This window comes from Gouania willdenowi, chromosome 21 (assembly GCF_900634775.1).
Source record: "Gouania willdenowi chromosome 21, fGouWil2.1, whole genome shotgun sequence".
NCBI classification, from domain to species: Eukaryota; Metazoa; Chordata; class Actinopteri; order Blenniiformes; family Gobiesocidae; genus Gouania; species Gouania willdenowi.
In genome coordinates this window covers 17,640,064-17,659,048 of record NC_041064.1, presented here as the reverse complement: position 1 = coordinate 17,659,048, position 18,985 = coordinate 17,640,064, and the positions used below count along the sequence as shown (strand labels likewise).

Here is an 18,985-nt window from a genome sequence, read left to right as displayed (position 1 = left end):
TTATTTTACAAAATGGGAATGTTGACAAATGACTGAAAAATATTCCTTTATTTTTTTGGGTAAAATACTATACTATTTTCCTTTTATTTTTCATTGTCAAAAGAATCCCTTGATAAACTATGCAAAATGATGCAATTTAACTAAAAATAAATCTTGAATGAAATACATAAAGGAATAATACAAATGAAGAAGAAACCTATTAATTTAAATTCTGGTTCTATAGTAAACAATTCAAAACTGCATTATAGTTCTTTTTCTTTTTAAAAGTGCAACTGAAAATGTATTTTGTGCCTTAACAATTGGACTTTAAAAAAAACAAAAAAAACAGTCATTTTACTGTATTTACGTCAGATATTTGTTTAGAGCAGCAGAGGGCGCAGGTAACCCAGTGGTCGGTTGGCATGCAGTTATTCCACCAGTGAAGAAGAGATGCTATGCTAGCAGACAGAGCTAATAGAAAAACGTGACTTTTACAGATATTCACGTAATATTACAGATATTATTTCGGTGCTAAAGGAGTAAAGAATCATTTATGAGCATGTTTAACAGTAAATGGCGGCCAGAAAGAAAATAGTAGCAGATTCCGCCCGTCACGTCCGCTTCTGCAAGGATTAATATATGTTCTGCTGTTTAAAAAAAGTACTGCGATTCAATTTTCAGAGCATCGATGTGAACCGTGGTACCTATGAATCGATTTTTAACTGCCTTACGATTAATCGTTACATCCCTATTCCCTGGTTTGCACTTCCACGCATAAGTGAGTACCATATATCAGTCCCTGCAGGATCTTCACTTGAATGTCCCTGATTTTGGGAATTTTGTGGCATAATTTGAGGAAATCATCTTTAGTCTAAGTTTTCATCAATATTGATACATTTTGAGGCTTTTTTTTTTAATTGAAAATACTGCTAAAATCAGATTTCATATAGAAATCAGAGATGTTTAATCAATTTCTCATTGTTTATTAATACGTTTTATTATAACCTAAAACACAATGTGATGATGGGTGTATAAGACAGTGCTTTGATGCTCGTGATCTCTCGATCCAGTCACAGTCACAGAGTCACGTTCATGAGACGAGACTCATTTCTCACATGCATCATCCAAATGTTTGTCCACGCTCAAATGCTTTGAAGAGCGCATGAAGCAGCAGACAGTCACAGAGAGGTCAGAGGAGACTTTTGCTCATTCCACAGAGAACTTCAACCACTGGCAGTGGCTTTTCAGAAGAGTAATCTACATTAGACCATAGAATTTTTTCTAAGGAAGCTGTGACACACGTGCGCGCACACACACACACACACACACACACACACACACACAGAGGGATTATAATCCTACAATCCCTCTCTGTCTGAACCAATCATGGTCCACCAAATCATCCCTTTTGCACAGCCTGCTGGGTAACCTAGATGCAGGAGTTTGTATTTTTCTCCGTCTGGTAATCCTCGTCCACCTCAAATAGACAAACATCTGCTTTATCTGCATGTGTGAAAGCATCATTTGTGATCAAACTTCCACTTTAACTCAAACCAACTCATTTTTCCCCAGTGCACATTAGGATTTCCAAGTTGCAGCGACTGAGTCAGTGATGCCATTTATACAGAATGTTCTGTATTAACATCCAAGCCTTGATTTTTCCTGGAAGGATTCCCATATCATCACACACAGGGATGCTAAATATAGCTTTTTCTGTTCATCTTTTTAAAATCATATTAAATGGCCAAAAAGCCTCTTTTAAAAACAAATATTTGTTTCAGTTAACTTGAAATCAAATATATTTCTTTATGGATGTGATTTAAAATGTTTACAGGGACATAGAATGCTTGCGTGCAATCTTTAAAAAGTGAATATTAGATTTATCGTTAGCTGATTACTCATTCATTAGTTCATTCATCTTCTGACACACTTATTTCTGCTCAGGGTCGCAGGGCTCCGCTGGTTCCGTCTCCAGCTATCAACAGGTACTAGAGGCCCCATGCGGCCCCTGGCCTAATTTTGAGTGCCCCCCAAAGTAAAAACCAAAAATAACTCCAAAAAACGCACAAGGCATTGACAGAAAGCTACACAAACTGACCACAGAAATACACAAAATACAAGAAATGACAACAAAAACACAGAAAAAAACGTTCAACATCAACAAAATGAAGATACAAACCCAAAAAAATGACAACACAAATACAAATGTTTTTCTCCAGAAACACACAACATCTGCAAAAATAAATACAGATAGAAATACAAAACATTAAAAAAATATACAAAATGACAACAAAAACGTGTTGCACCCACTTAGGGATTAGCGATACAAAAAACAATAAAATAGTCTTTATAATTAAAGTCAGCTCCAAAATCATTCACCCTCACCGTACCACACTCCCAGTTCACCTCCCAGTTATTGTTACAGGATGGGGAGAATACGTTTCCATAACACTAATACACTGCAATCCGTAAGCCTGTACTCGTAAGAGTTATCACCCAGTTTACACACGTGACTGGTTTCACTAGACACTGCAAACTAAACATCTTCAAAGAGTTTACACACGTGCATATTCATTGCACACGCACACACCTTAGGCCCTACCCCCTTTACCTGCCACACATGCAAAAATACACAAAATGACAGAGTATAAATGCAAAACAACTACATAGCTACACAAAATGACCACAAAACATGCAGATGGATTCCAAAATGAGACCAAAAAGAATAATGCTCAGATTGGACATTATTATCCTCCGCCACAAAGTGTGAAGGGGGATATAGGTTTGAGCTTTGTTCGAGTTAAAGGGGACAGCTTTTCTTGGAAACCATTTAAGATAGGATAACCAAATTCGGTGTGTGGCTTTAGGGTATCAATACTTTGGAGTTCCAAATTGAGAAGTGCGCAATTATTTTTCACAGAGTTGTTGCCCTTGTTCCGTTTTTTGGACTCTGTTCAAGGTATCTTCAAAGGGGACAGCTTTTTTCAGAAACTGTTTGAGATACGATAACCAAATTTGGTGTGTAGCTTCAGGATATCAATACCTTGATGGAGTTCGAAAATGAGAAGTTTGCAAATATTTTTTCCGGAGTTATTGCCCTTGTGTTGTTTTTTTACTCTGAGGTATTTTCAAAGGGGACAGCTTTTCTTAGAAACTGTTTAAGATAATTAGTAGTGTCATATTATGATGTGATAATATTTTCTTATGTATACGTCTAAGTTCTTAGATTTACGACATTTGGGAAAAGGTTGTGAGTTATAATGACAACCAATCTGGCGGGGGATGTTGATGACTTTGTCTTCTTGTTCTAAATGCTGACATGAAGGTTAATAACCACACAATTTCCGTGGCCCCTGTTGTGATAAAAAATGAGTATAACTGCGTGGTTAAAGGACAACACACACACAATTAAATCATTTTATTACATTAAGTTTATTTTACATAGTGTCATTTTCTCTTACACATCAGCATTCAAAGAGATGAGTCATAACTCAGTCTCTGAATGCTGGTTAATGTTAGTGTAACATCCTCTCAGGGATCAGTGACCGGTGGATGCGGTGAAGGAACATGTTCTGCTAGCAGAGCGTTCCCATGGGTCTTTGTTAGCGCTACCAGATAGCGCTCGCAGTTTGGCTCTGAAATTGAGCGTGAAAGCGAAGTTTCACCTTGAGCCGTAAGGTGTCGGCTCCTGATGGAGCCAAAGCAGCTATTTACAGAGTGAAGAGAAGTCACAGCGTCCTGAAGTAAAGGTTGGACCAAGGGAACAACCCAGCTATGTATGTGTGTGTGTGTGTGTGTGCGCACGGCTAATCCCTGCTGCAGTATGTAAACCAAACAACACGATGTCAGTCAGACACATGAGAGGATTAAATTCTATACAAATGCGCTCGACATCACTTTCGGAGCATCATCCAAACAAATCCTTCATTCTGTCAAACAGCATCAGCTCAATGGAAGATCAACAAATCAGAAACTGTTACTGTTAATCAACATTAACTAATCAAATTAACGGAAAGGACGACTTTGAGCTTATCTGCTATTTAGAAGAAGAAATCAGGTTGTTGTCTTTGTATTAGTTTCCTGTGAATGAATCAAAATGAAAGGGTTTTACTTGCAGTGGAGCTGTCACGTCAGCTTTAGCACTTTATTCCTGTAACATCCACACAAAATAAATACTGTGGAATAATAAGCTCCAAATGTCTGCTAGATGTAAAAGTGTCTTTAGATTTTAAGCAAACTTAAATTCTAATATCTTTAATGACAGTAGAAGAATACGGATGGATAAACAAGTGTTTTTTTTCTTCTTTTTCATACAGCTACTTTAACTGAGTAACTGCATCAGTGCCATGTTTTCTAGACCAGTGTTTCTCAAATGGGGGTACGCAATGGCACTACAGGGGGTACTTGATAGAGAGTGGAAAATTAATAAATATAGTGTCAGTCTTGGTCCCACCCCAGGCGTGAGATGACCAGAAATGATAAAAACTATAGTAATCAATCTTTTCAGGAGCCACTAAATCAGTGTTTTTCAACCTTGGAATCGGCACCCCATATGGGGTCGTCTGAAATTTCTTAAAAATGAAAAAAGATTTTAATTTTTTTTTTTTTAATTATTGTTCTTTTTTCAAAATAAAACACAATCTTAAACAACTGTATTTCTATACTTTCACTTTCTAGTGTCTAGTTCAACTAAAATGCAGTAACATTTTTAAAATGGGGTCATGATTCATAAAAAAGGTTGGAAACCACTGCATTAAATACTGTTTCTTTCCACTTATTTACAAAATGAGATTTTTTAAAATGTGTGTTATCACCCATTCATTTCATTATTATACTCTATAGTTTAAAAAAAGCAAAACGTTGCAGTCGGACATAGGAGGTACTTGGATGTCTGAATGTTAGTCTGCTTCAAATTTGATGCCATCCGTATTGGCAGCTGTTGTAGCTAATGGCGTGCACTTTTCTTACGAGGTACGCTATTGGTTCAACAAGGTGTCAGTCAGCAATCCACTCAGCTAATCAGATTATGCCTGTGGGTGGAGCTCTGGTTTTGTCCCCCTGCAATAAAAAGCGCTGCATTTTGGTGAGTTTCTACTAGGGATGTCCCAATACAACTTTTTCATTTCCGATACGATACCGATATTGCAGCCTTGAGTATTGGCCGATACCGTTCCGATACGAAGCCAGCACGAATCATACATACTTTTATGACTTATTTTGTAGTGTGGAATGTTAGAAAAGGCCTGATCAAGTGATTTTACATAGAGAACAATAGTCTGAGAAAAATTGACCCGTTTATTATTAACCAATTGGTTAAATCATTCTTAACCTTCAACATAATATTCTACAGCATTCTACAATTTAATAAATATAACGGAGATTTTAGATGCAGTCCGATTAAATCCGATATTTGTTTTCTGGCTGATATCGGACTGATATCAATATCGGATTGGGACACCCCTATTAATAATAATAATACATTTTATTTATTTATAAGACAGTACAGAAACAACAGCACTACAGTAGTAATATATACAGTGTAGAAATATAAATCAGAAAGAAAGAACATCAGTAAAAAAAAGATAAAAACAACAGGATTGATCAACCCTTCTTGTTAGCCTGGCCATGGAATAAATCTCCATGGTAACTAAAGGCTGATGATACAAGATTTTGATTTATTTCATCCTTTTTGATGACTTTGTCAAACACATTACTGTTTGCTGAATTTTCATCAAGCTTAATAAAGCCTGTTGCATAGGCCAAAATGAAATATACAATTATTATGCATTGTCAATAAAATTACATGTTACTGTAGTTAATGTCTAGTTTGGTATGTTAATAATCAGTTGCCAATGGTGTATGAATAAAAGTAGCATCATGGTTTTAGGTTTGCATGTTTTCCTGCCCTCAGCGTCCACCACTATAGCGTGGACCTCTTTTGTCTTCAGCTGACACTGTGGAACATTTCCTTTTCCCAGCAGGCCTCATAAATCTGAACTTCAGTGGTTTCATGTCGAAGCTGCTTTAGTTTTCCTATTTAGGTCAGAAGAAAGGATCTCTTCAGATTTGACCTTGTTGGAAGTCGTGCCTGCAAGGAAACAGTGGCTGAGAAAGAGAGACAGGATCAGATATCAGGAAAACTATAGCGGAATTACATTTTCTCATCTCTATCATTAGATAAAGAGGAGTTTAAGAGAAAAGTGGAGATTAAATCCATTTTTTTCTTTGAAACTGTCTCTTTTCCAGATAAATACTAGATATGGATTAATATTAAAAGTGCACATGAGAATTATATTTCCTTTCAAATCTTTGGGATCTTTTTTTTTGTGCCTGTCAGGGATAGACATCATACTGTGCTTAATACGTTTCAACGTCTCTAGCGTTGATCACCACTGCTTTATAGACAGCTGTGTGTGTGTGTGCGTGTGTCTCTCTTTGACCGCTGTTTTTACCAGCTCTTGGCCTCAGGCTGTGAGACAGCCACTATCAGACCTTCCTTTCTGTCTTTTCACATTGCCATTAGTTTCTTTGTCCCATTGTCCCCTCAGGTTGGTGGTGGTGGTGTATGTGTGTGTGTGTGTGTGCATGTGTGTGTTTCTGTATGCGCGTGTGAGCCTGTGGCATGCAATCTCTTTCAGCAAACAGCAACATACAGCACATTAATGCATTCATGCCCAGCAGTTTCTTTTTCTTTAACACCGGCAGGATTGAACGCTTCCCACCAATCACAGAAGGCCCTCGGCTCGTCCACTTATTCACACAGAAATCTATGTCAACAACAAAAGATGAGAGCAGATGAGAAAAAAAAAACAAGTCTGAAATGGCTTTTTTAAAGCTTTCCCCCATAACCCATCCATCCATAACGACCAGTAATCCAAACATTTGATATTTGCTTATATTTTGCACGTTAAAATGATTTATTTTGACTTTGTATGAGATTAGAATTTGAAGAGAATGCCAGCGTTTCTTTTAAAGTATCCACAGCAGGCAGACACTGTTGGATTCAGTTGTTGAAGCTCAGTTTGAGACTCATGGGCTGTATTCAGACGTGACATCAAAGGCTTGGTGGCGAGATTGAAACTCAGTCGGGATGTTTCTTTGTGTCCCTAAATGAGTGTTGGTACTTATCTTTAAGATGCCCCCAGCTTTTACCTATCATCTGTGTGTGTGCGGTTGTGTGTGCGCGTGCGTGTGTGCGGGATTATAACCCACAGCTGGCCTCTCTGATTACTGACTGCCTGGTCAGCTTGGATTAGGCTCGCTCACACACAAACACACATAAGAAACAGAAAAGGTAAAAAAAAAAATATATATATTTTTTTTGAGCTATTTAGTACACCTTGAATTACAGTAAACACTATGTCAGCATTTTAATGCGTGTGTGCCCATTAAACTACAGTAAGTAGGGGTGTGTGTGTGTGTGTGTGTGTGTGTATTTACCTGTACGTGTGTGCGCGCATGTTTAATTCCCACTTTAATAGAGCAGATATATTTAATCCTTCCCTTGTTGAAGCTGATGTCAGCATCAGTCTGCTCTCAGTGTGTGTGTGCGTGTGCATTTGCAGCTAATTCATCATAAAAGCAGATTAAGCATCTGTCTGTAGAGCATAAAGTGGAGCATTAACATCCATCTGGACGTGAAAGAGAGAAACAGAAAAGTATCTCCTGTGTCAATGAGCCGCAACCAAACTGTCGTATGTCTTTACCGTCGTCCGTTATTAATCAAGTCTTCACTGCGCTTCTACACAGCAGTGACAGAATTACTCCAGTCTCTATCATCTAGAAAAAGAACGTTACGCATTGTAGAAAACGTTGTTCATCTATGGTTTTTGCAGTTTCTCATCAACCTCGTAGACTTTCACTGAAAACCAAGTGAAATCACAATTCCTGGGAACGAATTCTGCTTTGTTGTTATCATTGTGATGTAAATAAACTATCAGACAATTGCAGTTTAATAGTAGCATTCATTACAATGACAACTTTCCCTTTTGGTCACTCAAGACTGTATAATTTACCTGTAATCACTTGCTTTACTACGCTTAATTAAAGTAAAGTTTAATTAACTGAGTGCTCTTGTTTTAGAAATTATTTGATAAAAGTTAATAAATATAGCCCCTGCAGTAGGAGCTTTAATTCTGAAATTAGTATTAGTTATAATTCACAAATGACTGTTATAAAAGATTTTTTGTTGTTGATTTTGATCAAAGCAAGTCCTAAAAGGCCATTAGGCTGAACTGGATGAGTTAAAGGTCTTCCTCATCACAATTCTCTGTTATAAATGACTTTTAGTTCGACACACAGTAGGTCACTAAATGACCACCTGGTTACAATGCTTTGCAGAAAACAAATGTATTTGCGTATAAAGTATTTCAATTTGGCGTATTTTGGTGTACAAATGTAAGAGTGACTACCCTCCATAGAATGAAATTTGACTATTACAATCAAAGTTTGCTATTGGCTGAGAATGGTGGTTATGTCATGAACCAGCACTTTTGGCCCCGCCCCTCCTATTAAATCTAGCACCTGTGGACTATGTAATCTGTGGTGAGTAGGTTGGATTGAGAGAATTGTGAATAGAAAGCTTTAGTGAGTATTGAGTTGTTAATTAGCATAACATAGATTGATCTTTTGAGTGTATATAGTATAGACTGGGCGTGTCTTAACTGCTACAGAATCCCCGCCCATAATTGAGGCATTTCTTTGGATTTCCAGTCTAGATGCATGTCAGAAAAATGACACGTGTTGTAATCACTACTTATGAAGAGTACAGTGAGTAAACCTGTATATCATTGAACCTTAATGTTCTCTTCATAGCAGCTGGATCACTGGTCCCTTTACAGAAAAGTAATGCAGATAAAAGCATTAAACGGAACTCCGAACTGGAGGAAAAGGAAGCGTGTGTGTCCTATCAGTGATCATGTGACTTGGCGGGGCACACGTACCAGATGGACACAGCCAAAGACTGACCTATACGCACACACTGCATGTCATCCTCTGCTCTTACTCATTACTTTATCACTATCCCTGTGAGCGGCTGAGGCTGCACACGCAGCATCCGGTGTCATTCAGGCCTGACTCCCGTCTGTCTGTCCGTCTGCTCTCTCTTCTTCTTCTTCTTCATTTTGGGAGGTTTCTGTCACCTTCACTCAGGAGCTGGATTACTGTTGTTGGATATCCAGATGCATCTTTTTTCTGAAACTTTTGGAAACAAGTATTGAATGATGGGGAGATTTAATTTCACGTTGGATCGCTAAGTGTAAGGAACATTTAGCTTTAACGATGTAATGCAGCGACTTCTTTGTTTAGTTGAACTTTATTAACAAGTACTGTTCAGATTTGCATGATTTTCTAGAGTTTTCTTGTTTTCAAATTCAATAACTCAATAATTCTACTAAAACGTTAGGTTTGCACGTAAAGAAGAAAGATGTAGGGATGGATTGAAACTGATCTTAAAGATGTACAACATCAGATGATGTCTTTGTCTTCATTGTCAGAGATGAAGACTCCTCTCAGCCCCTCTCAGCTGCTGGACAGTGGACGGATCTTTTTGTTTGGAGGCGTGTGTCCGGAGATGATGGACACTCCCCCAACCATTAATCTCCCAGTCCAGACGACTCCATCCCCAGGTGACTAACATGAATCCTCGTTTCTCCATTCAGTCGGCTGCTGTGCGTTTTCTCTGACTGTTTTCTCCCTGTTCTCCGCAGCTCAGAGCAGCTCCTACTTGTTGTGTGAGGTGTGTAACCTGCAGCTGACCTCCGATGCTCAGGCTCAGCTTCACTACAACGGCAGATCTCATCTCAGGAGAGTGAAACAGCTCAAGGTTGGAGAGACTGGACAGCAGCCAGCAGGTAAAATGCTTCAGCGCTTCAGGGGAAGTGAATGATCTAATAGAAGTAATGATTGTAAGAGATGGTTGTGCTTTATTTCATGATATTAAATCGCTCTGTTAGCAGGGGTGGAGTGGGACAAAAATTCAGCTCTGGCATTTTGTGTCCAGACCAGCCCACTACTTCATCAGTGACATGTAGAAGCCGTTATTAAGTCAGTCGTTTTAATTAGGATTCCCCGGAAAACCTTAAAATGGGGACACTTTTGAACCCGTTTTACCTATTTACATTTTGCAACTTCCTTTGTCCCATTTTTGCCCCTTTTCAAAAAGTTATGATACTTTTTTCAGACTTAAGCAACGCTTTACCAATACATGTCTCTTTTCTCCTATTTTTAGGCCGGGCACCCGAACTCAAAACGCCACTCACTTTGTTCTTGTTGTTCTTGTTGTTGTTGTGTACACTAGTTAAAATCGCTTCTCTTCTATTATTTGTGAACGGATTGGGCTGAAATTTGGTAGCTATAATCTATGGATCAATCAATCAATCAATCAATCTTTTATTTGTATAGCGCCAAATCATAACCAATGGTATCTCAAGACACTTTACAGTAGAGCAGTCTTAAGGACGGACTCTTCATTTTATGGATACACACATATGCATATATACGTATATACACATACATAAGTATCCCACACCCAACATGAATTCATCATGGCGGCAAGGAAAACCTTCTGTTAAGCAGCAGGAACCTTGTGTGGATCCCATTCCTATGATGAACAGCCATCCACGTTATGCTGTGTTGGGTGTGTGCAGAGGAAAGGGTGGAGACAGAGCCGCTGAGTCTCTGTAACTCCACACTGAGGATCCCACGGACCTGCAAGACAAAAGCCAGAAGGAGTACAGGAGCAAACACACAAGGGAAGAAGCAGACATAGAGGGAGTGTTTGAGAGAGGAATGGGACCCTCTCCGGTCCCTCTCTAACCTAAATGACCTCTCTCTTAACGCCCTCTCCAACCTCTCTCCAACCGAGCATGCCAGACCCCCCCACCGGCAGTCTATGCCTATTGCCTCTTAACTATGAGTTATGAGCTGGTTCCTAACTAAAAGCTTTACCAAAGAGGAATGTTTTGAGCCTAACCTTAAAGGTAGAGAGGGTGTCTGCCCCCCGAACCGTGGTTGGTAGATGGTTCCAGAGAAGTGGGGCCTGATAACTGAAAGCTCTTCCTCCTATACTACTTTTAGAGATGAATGGAACAACGAGTAGTCCAGCATTTTGAGAGCGTAGTGTTCTGGGGGGATTGTATGGCACTACAAGCTCCTTGAGATAGACTGGTGCCTGTCCATTTAGGGCTTTATAAGTGAGAAGAAGAATCTTGAATTCTATTCTATATTTTATGGGAAGTCAATGCAGAGAGGCTAATACAGGAGTAATGTGATCTCTTCTCCTAGTTTTAGTCAGTACACGTGCTGCAGCATTTTGAACCAGCTGAAGTGTCTTAAGCGACTTGCTCGGGCAGCCTGCTAAAAGAGAGTTACAATAATCAGGTCGAGAGGTAACAAAAGCATGGACTAGTTTTTCGGCGTCGCCCTGAGACAGGATAGATCTGATTTTAGCAATGTTACGGAGATGAAAGAAGGCAGTTCTTGAAGTTTGTTTTATGTGAGAGTTGAAGGATAAATCCTGATCAAATAGAATCCCAAGGTTTCTAACGGTTGTGCTTCGTGCCAGAGTAATGCCATCTAGGGCAGTTAGGCTAGCATAGGTTTCTCTAAGGTGTCGTGGGCCCAGTACAATGACCTCAGTCTTGTCTGAGTTAAGAAGAAGAAAATTTTGGTCCATCCAGGCCCTAATGTCCTTTAGACAGGCGTCGCTGTGTGCGCATCGACGCTCGGAGCCTGATTTTTGATTTGGGGCCCCAAAAGAAAAGAAAAAAACCAAAGTATATTTCTCATTTATTTGCGAGTCAAATATTACGACGGTTGGTGGTTCCGAATTTTTGGCACATACCAATATATAAATGGGGCCCATTACCCTGTACGTGTCATGGGGGCCCCCAGGGGCCCCATTTTTAGAATGACTACTCCTCCATTAGTTCTTGTTAGATCGAAATGCAGTTTAGTATGAATACTCTAATGAATATGATGAGACGCTCGGAGCCCTTTTTTTAAAAAAATGGGACTCGGGGGCCCACCCCCCATTTCCGGTAATTTCCAAATGAATGGGAACATAGTTGTGTGATATATCGTTTCAAAGGTAGTTCAACGTAGATTACGGTTATGCCTTGCACAATTTGATTAGGAGCCTGGTGGCCCAACCCACTTTTTTCGGCAATTTCCATTAAAGTCTTTTTCTTATTTATTTGTGAGTCAAATATTGCGACAGTTGGTGGTACAAAATAATTGACACATACCAATATATGAATGGGGCCCATTACTCCGTAGGTCCCACGGGGACGCCGTGGGGCCCCATTTTTCAAATGACTACTCCTCCGTTAATGCTCGTTGAATCTGGCTGTAATTTGACATGGATATTCTATGAGCGGATGCGGATGTCAAGAGCCCCTCGTAGACCTTTTTTTTTACTCGGTGGAACCGAGCCATTTGACTGAATTTTTGGGAAACTTTGTCCTTTCTTTAATTTTTTTGGCCACTTTTCATCCAAATAAGCCAACTTTTGCCCAATAAATACCACTTGTCTCATTTTATTCCTACATTTTGCCTCTTTTTGTTCCACACTTTTGCTACAATTTGCTCAATAAATTTGCTTTTTTTTTGTCCATTCTTTACCTGCTTTTGGCCCATTTTAGTCACTTTACACCCTTTTCTTGGCCACCTGTTACCATGTCTGCCTCCACTTGCTTGTCAAAAAAAAACAAACAAAAAAAAATATAGCGGACCGAACCGGCCCACTTCGGGTCGACTGCCCGTGGCAGGTATGCCAGATGGCCAGTCCACCCCTGTCTGTTAGTATTCTGTTACAGTTTCACTGTTTCTTGTTTTTCATGTTTCCAACACGTTGAGTTTAATTTTAGTCAGAAGCAAAATAAGATGTTGTCATAGCAACTGTTTGCACTGATTGCAACAATTCAAGCTGCAGCAGCCATAGTTTTATTTGCAGCAACAGTTGTGGTGACAGTAGCATCAGTCAGAGCACGAGCAGCAAAGCAGTCATCTATTCGTCCCCTATTTGTACTAATGGACTCTCATGTCTTCGTTCTCAGCAGGGGCTCAACTGAGAACACTTTCCCAGAACACAGGACTGCACTCACAGCCTACAGGACTGACTCCATCCTCTGTTCTTAGTCCAGCTCTGAATGCAACACCGAGCTCTGCAGGTAGGACAGCAATCTACGTTTTATTCCTGGTCATTGTTTTCTGTCGCCTAATGATTCATTGTCAAATTCCTGAAAATGACTTATTACCAAGCAGACGAGCAGGTGAATGTCTGCATTTGTATTAGATCCTAGGTTCCCAAAGTGGGGTACGCAACTTGTCATGGGGGTACATGAATGAAAAATGACCTCCATGCATTGCCACAAATGACATATTAGTTGATGTAAGACAACCCATAGTGATAGAAACAATCTCATCAAAAAAGTACAAATACGACGAGAGCTACATTACTTTACCGATTTACATTCCTTAGAGATTCTTGTTCTTTTTTTTCCATTATACATTATTCCTCAACAGGATACAGTGGGTAAAATAGGACTACATTGTATGTAACATTACATCAGTGGTTCCCAACCTTTTTTGGATCATGACCCCATTTTAATATTACAAATTTTTGGCAGCAGTGACTTTTTTTTTTCTTTCTAGAATTTGCTTTTTAATATTTAGTACACAAAGTGACAAGATGTTTTTATATTACATTTTATTTGAACTAGAATTATATTTAAGAAAGTGAAAGTATAGAATACAGTTATTTAAGTTCAATTCAATTCAACTTTATTTGTATAGCGCAAATTACAACAGTCATCTCAATATGCCTATCAAAATATAAAATTCATAATCAGAAAGAAAAAACCCAACAAGATCCACATGGACAAGCATTTAGCGACTGTGGGTTAGGTTACGTTATGATTCAGTTATAATTCAGTCCTGTTTATGCAGACTGTAAATCATAACCATAATCATTTAAGATTGTTTTGTGTGCGGTGTTGAAATTTTAAAAATAATAATAATTAAAACATTTTACTATTATAAATTACTAGACATTTCAGGGGACCTCATTTAAATTCCATGGAATCCCACATGGGTACATGACCCCAAGGTTAAAAACCACTGCATTACATTATCATGTATTTTATGTGTGCAGCAGAAGGGGGTACATGGCTTAAGGTTCAATGTCTGAAGGGTATGGCACTGTGAAAACATTGGGAACCACTGTATTAGACACGCTATAAGTAAAGGACCAGAGGGATGCTATGAGCTGCACATGGCGTTTGTAAAGTCTGACTGACAGTCTGTGGAGTGAGTGATTTTGGCTCATCCATCATCAACAGCTGCTGGCCCTGGGGAGAGGTCACAGTGGGTGTACTGTGTATGCATGTGTGTTTGCGTGCACAAATCCCAAATTGAGTTTTAAAACCCATCTTGCATTAAATCACATAAGTGCTTCAGTTGTATGCTCATTATCCTTTCCCCCACCTCCTCAACTGTCAATCTTCTCGTGTGGTCGAATATGTGCGTAAATAATTACTGCAGTCAGAGACTATAGGGTTTAATTATTTTGAAAATGTAAATACAAACTTATAATTTCATTGCAGCTGCAGTGTACTCATGTTTTGTGACTTAATGTGTTGATTTAAAGAGATTTGGGGGTTTTTTTTCCATCATTTTTCTTAGTCAGTGTATTTAAGGCCCCCTGCAGGTGAACCAACAGCTGAAAAACTTGCCGTCGCCTTGCTTGACCTTCTTTGGTGTGCTTGATTAGATGCAACTGGAACAGTTTCCTTGAGTTGCTTGAGTAGCTCAGGTCCACTTCATTAAAGTCAAAGTGCTGGTCTGCTAAGTAACCGGGCCACAACAACGCTATTCCTTTGTCAGATGTACACATAATTACAGTACTTGGGATGATTATGTCAGCGGAGCCCTCGGAACGACAACATTACACCCACACACATGCACGCACACACACACACACACGCACACACACACACACACACACACACACACACACACACACTTCTACGTGTGTGTTGCAGCTGTAATTACATACTGTGTGTCCATAGCAGGGTAAAGGCTACAATAACACTGATTAAAGATTAAATCTCCCTCTGATGGACACCCACCATCTCACACACTGAGGAAGCGTGTCTTTCTTTCTGTTTATTATGGGATGTTCTCTCATCCATATAAAGCTCTGCGGCCTAAACTCAGTGCTCATGCCGACCAGGCTGAATGAGTGAGTGTGTGTGTGTATTAATGCTCGTGTGTGACACTGAGCTCTGTGGCTGTGTAGGCTATCAGTGATCGGATGGCATCACAGTCAAACTGTCTGTTTAATCAAACTATTTAATTGTGCAAGATATTGACTATCACTGGTTTTCATCACGTCATCCATTCATACAGCTGTCTTTTATACCTATTCTATAATGGTCACAGGATGCTGGAACCCCACCTTAGTTGGCATAAAACAGGGTGCATCCTGGGAAGTATTTGTAAATGACATTAAATAAAAGTAATTATGAGCAAAAATTTTTTTCTTAGCCAACCAATAATCATGAGCCCATGTTTTTGACTGTCATCAATGGAAGTGAGTAAAGTAGATGCCATATTTGATTAAATCTCTCTACATTTACCATTTCTGATCATGACCCAAACTGCAGTACATTGCCAAGGGGCTTCTTGAGTTTGGCAGAGTTTTCAACATGGTTTGGTTCAGTTACTGTGCTATTTAGTTGGATTAATGCTGATCAAATTAACCTGTATACATTGGAGAATAACCAAGCCATATCTGATTAGTAGTTTGAATACAGGAAAATGTTATATAATGTTATATATTTGCTATCACAGAAATAGTATTACAGTAATTGGTTTGTTTTATACAAGTTTAAGTCAAACTCTTAATGCGAAGCAACTCAATGATACTAAAGCTAAATCATGTTTGAAAAGAAGCCACATTTCTGCAGAAGTACGTTATAAAAAATACAGAAACAAAGTCAATAATTTACTAAGAGAAAAAAAAGAGAATATTATGAAAAACAATTAAAAGAGAATAAAAACAAAAACAAAAAATTGTGGGAAATTATAAACTCCATAACCATGCGTAAAAGCAAAGAAAAAAATGCAGACCACTTTATAATAAACAACGTAAAAGAATACAATAAAAACATAATAGCACAAGAACGCAACAGTTTTTTCATAAATACTGGAAAAGACACAGAGAAAGGGATCAAACAACACCCAACACTTAAATGGAACCATTTTGACAATGAGAAGAAAGACATTGATAAGTATTCCATACTTGAAGAAGTAACAGAAGCAGAGGTGGATAGAATAATCACAACCTGTACTTCAAAAAAAATCCAGAGACGTTAGTAATCTAACTATGAGTCTAATAAAAACCATAACAGTTGAAATAACCCCGCCACTAACACATTTAAGTAATCTCTCATTTAAGAATGGTGTTTTCCCAGACAAAATGAAAATTGCAAAAATCAAACCGATTTACAAGGGTGGAGAGAAATGGATTTTCACTAATTATCGACCTATATCAATATTACCACAATTATCGAAAATTCTGGAAAAATTCTTCATGAAAAGACTCGACAAATTTATAGAAGACAATAATATACTACATGAAGGACAATATGGGTTTAGAAAAGGACGTTCAACAGCAATGGCTATAATTGACACCACGGAGAATATAAGAGAAGCATTTAAAAAAAAAAAACTATTTGTATTCGGAATTTTTCTGGACCTAAAAAAAAGCCTTTGACACAATTAATCATGATATTCTAGAAGAAAAACTTCAAAATTACGGAATAAAGCACAATGGATTAAAAGCTATATCACAAATAGGAGACAATATGTTGACTTTGAAGAACACACATCAAAATGCCAAACCATACAATGTGGTGTGCCACAGGGTTCAATTTTAGGGCCAAAACTGTTCATTTTATACATAAACGACATTTTCAAAGTCTCAAATTGCCTCAAACTAACGTTGTTTGCAGACGATACAACCATCCTATGCTCAGGTAAAGACATTAAAACTCTAATAGAGTCAACAAATGAAGAGTTATCAAAAATCCAGACATGGTTAGATGTAAATAAACTAGCCATAAACGTCAACAAAACAAAATTCATCAATTTCGGAAAGAAAAAAATAATAGGAGATATAAGACTGAAACTAAACATGGAAATATGTGGCAGCCAATAACCACTAGGAGGCAGCAAACACATGCTTTCCTTCTACACGCACACACACACACACACACACACACACACACACACACACACACACACACACACACACAGGCTTGTTCATGATGTAGTGGTTTTCTCTCTCTCTCTCTCTCTCTCTCACATACCATCTCTTCTCTTCCATCTCTTTTGAACTCCTCTTTTGATTTGCTTGCTTTTCATCTTCTTACCTTAGAACCTTTATTTTCTTTTGGGTCCTTACTTTTTGCACGGTAAACGATTAAACCGTCCCTACTTTTACGTTCTTACAGACTGTGCTGAAGAGAATATATCAAGGAGCCGAGTGATTGAAGTATGGAAGTGAGGATGCTGAAGATCTCAGTTAATGAGGAGATTTTATCCACGTCTCTTCTTGGCAAGGAGTAAAAAGTCAATATTTGTGTAGGTTTTCACAGCTTTCATGTTTCCCTCTGCTGGTATATACTTAATTTAGCTCTCCTAGGCAAATCAAGGTCATGATGCTGTTCTTCTGATAGCCCTTCATTCATAATGAGCGGTGGATCCAAGTTCAACTGTTATAAATAGAAATCTATTGAAGCTGTGTGTGTGTGTGTGTGTGTGTGCTTGTGTGTGTGCGTGCGCGTCAGCTGGTGATATGTGACTTTGTGGTGATGAATTAACAGTGTATGAATAGGCCTTGCTGACGGAGTCCTACACTGAGCGTTGTGTGGTGTTGACAACAGGCTCAGATATGACCACAGTTGAACTGGCAACGTTGTGCCCACCTGACCCACATCCGAACATACCCACACGCTTTCAGACCCAGTGGCAGACAATGATGACCTCGTATAAACTTAAATATCTGGTAGAAACAACTGGGAAAGTGGAGATAAAGAAGTAAAATATGTTTGAGATTTTAATAACATTCAGTATGTGAAAGCTGAAAATGGTTTATTATGTGAATCGTCTTTTATTGGAGTGCAGCACTGGTTCTTAAATATTGTATAAGGGACACTTAAAATCAAAGGAGCGTGATAAGGCTGTTCTTGGGTATAATTTGCAAAAGTGATCCATGTAAATGTTAATAGTTTGACCAACTATTAAACTTTGATCACCACATTTGATTACTTTGGCTTACCAATGATGCGTACGGCGGAATAGTGGTTAGCACACACAGCAAGAAGGTCCTGCATTCAAGCCCCGGGGAGGACACTTGGGTTCTTTCTGTGTAGAGTTTGCATGTGTTCCCCCTGTGCTGTGTGGGTTTCCTTCGGGGACTCCAGCTTCCTCCTACAATCCAAAAACATGACTGTGTTGTCCTGCGAAGGACTGGTGCCCTGTCTAGAGTGCGCCCCCACCTAACGCCCATTGAGAGATGGAGATGGGCCCTAGCAGACAGGAAAAACAGGAAAAAGCGGCTCAGAAAATGGATGGATGGATGAAAGGACCAGGAAAAGACTGTTCTTGGATTTAATTTCTCAAAAGTAATCTACTGTATGTAGTTTGACCTGTAGGGAACTTTTATTACAAGCTTTATCAAAAGACCCTGTGTGTTACTAGAGGTGTAGTAAAACCATTTTCATCAAGAGTCTTTGTAAAGCTCTGATAGGGAGAAACGGTCAGTGTCAAGTTGTTATTAGTGATGCACGCTCGTTGCATTGTCTGATTACTATTATTTGGTGATCAAGTAACTCCAGAATACTGGGAATAATTGCAGTTTAAAAACAGGAATTGTTTTACAAGATCTGTTTGGTCATTGAAAGCCCCTGCTTGTAATTGGATGGCTTTTAGCTGGTGTCAT

General features: G+C 38.8%; 1 protein-coding gene across 4 annotated transcripts in view; it reads left to right on the top strand.

Moving 5' to 3' along the window:
• The window catches only part of znf385b (zinc finger protein 385B), a 51,881-nt gene that overhangs the window by 8,746 nt on the left and 24,150 nt on the right, over positions 1-18,985 (top strand). The window contains exons 1-4 of one of the 4 annotated variants that reach the window (XM_028436822.1): positions 9,141-9,235; positions 9,474-9,605; positions 9,687-9,830; positions 13,035-13,148. In XM_028436822.1, coding sequence (XP_028292623.1) covers positions 9,476-9,605; positions 9,687-9,830; positions 13,035-13,148 — 388 coding nt within the window. In that variant the 5' untranslated portion in view covers positions 9,141-9,235; positions 9,474-9,475. Of the gene's footprint in view, positions 1-9,140; positions 9,236-9,417; positions 9,606-9,686; positions 9,831-13,034; positions 13,149-18,985 lie in introns of those variants that run through there. The other 3 variants (XM_028436821.1, XM_028436819.1, XM_028436820.1) reach the window with 3 other exon arrangements.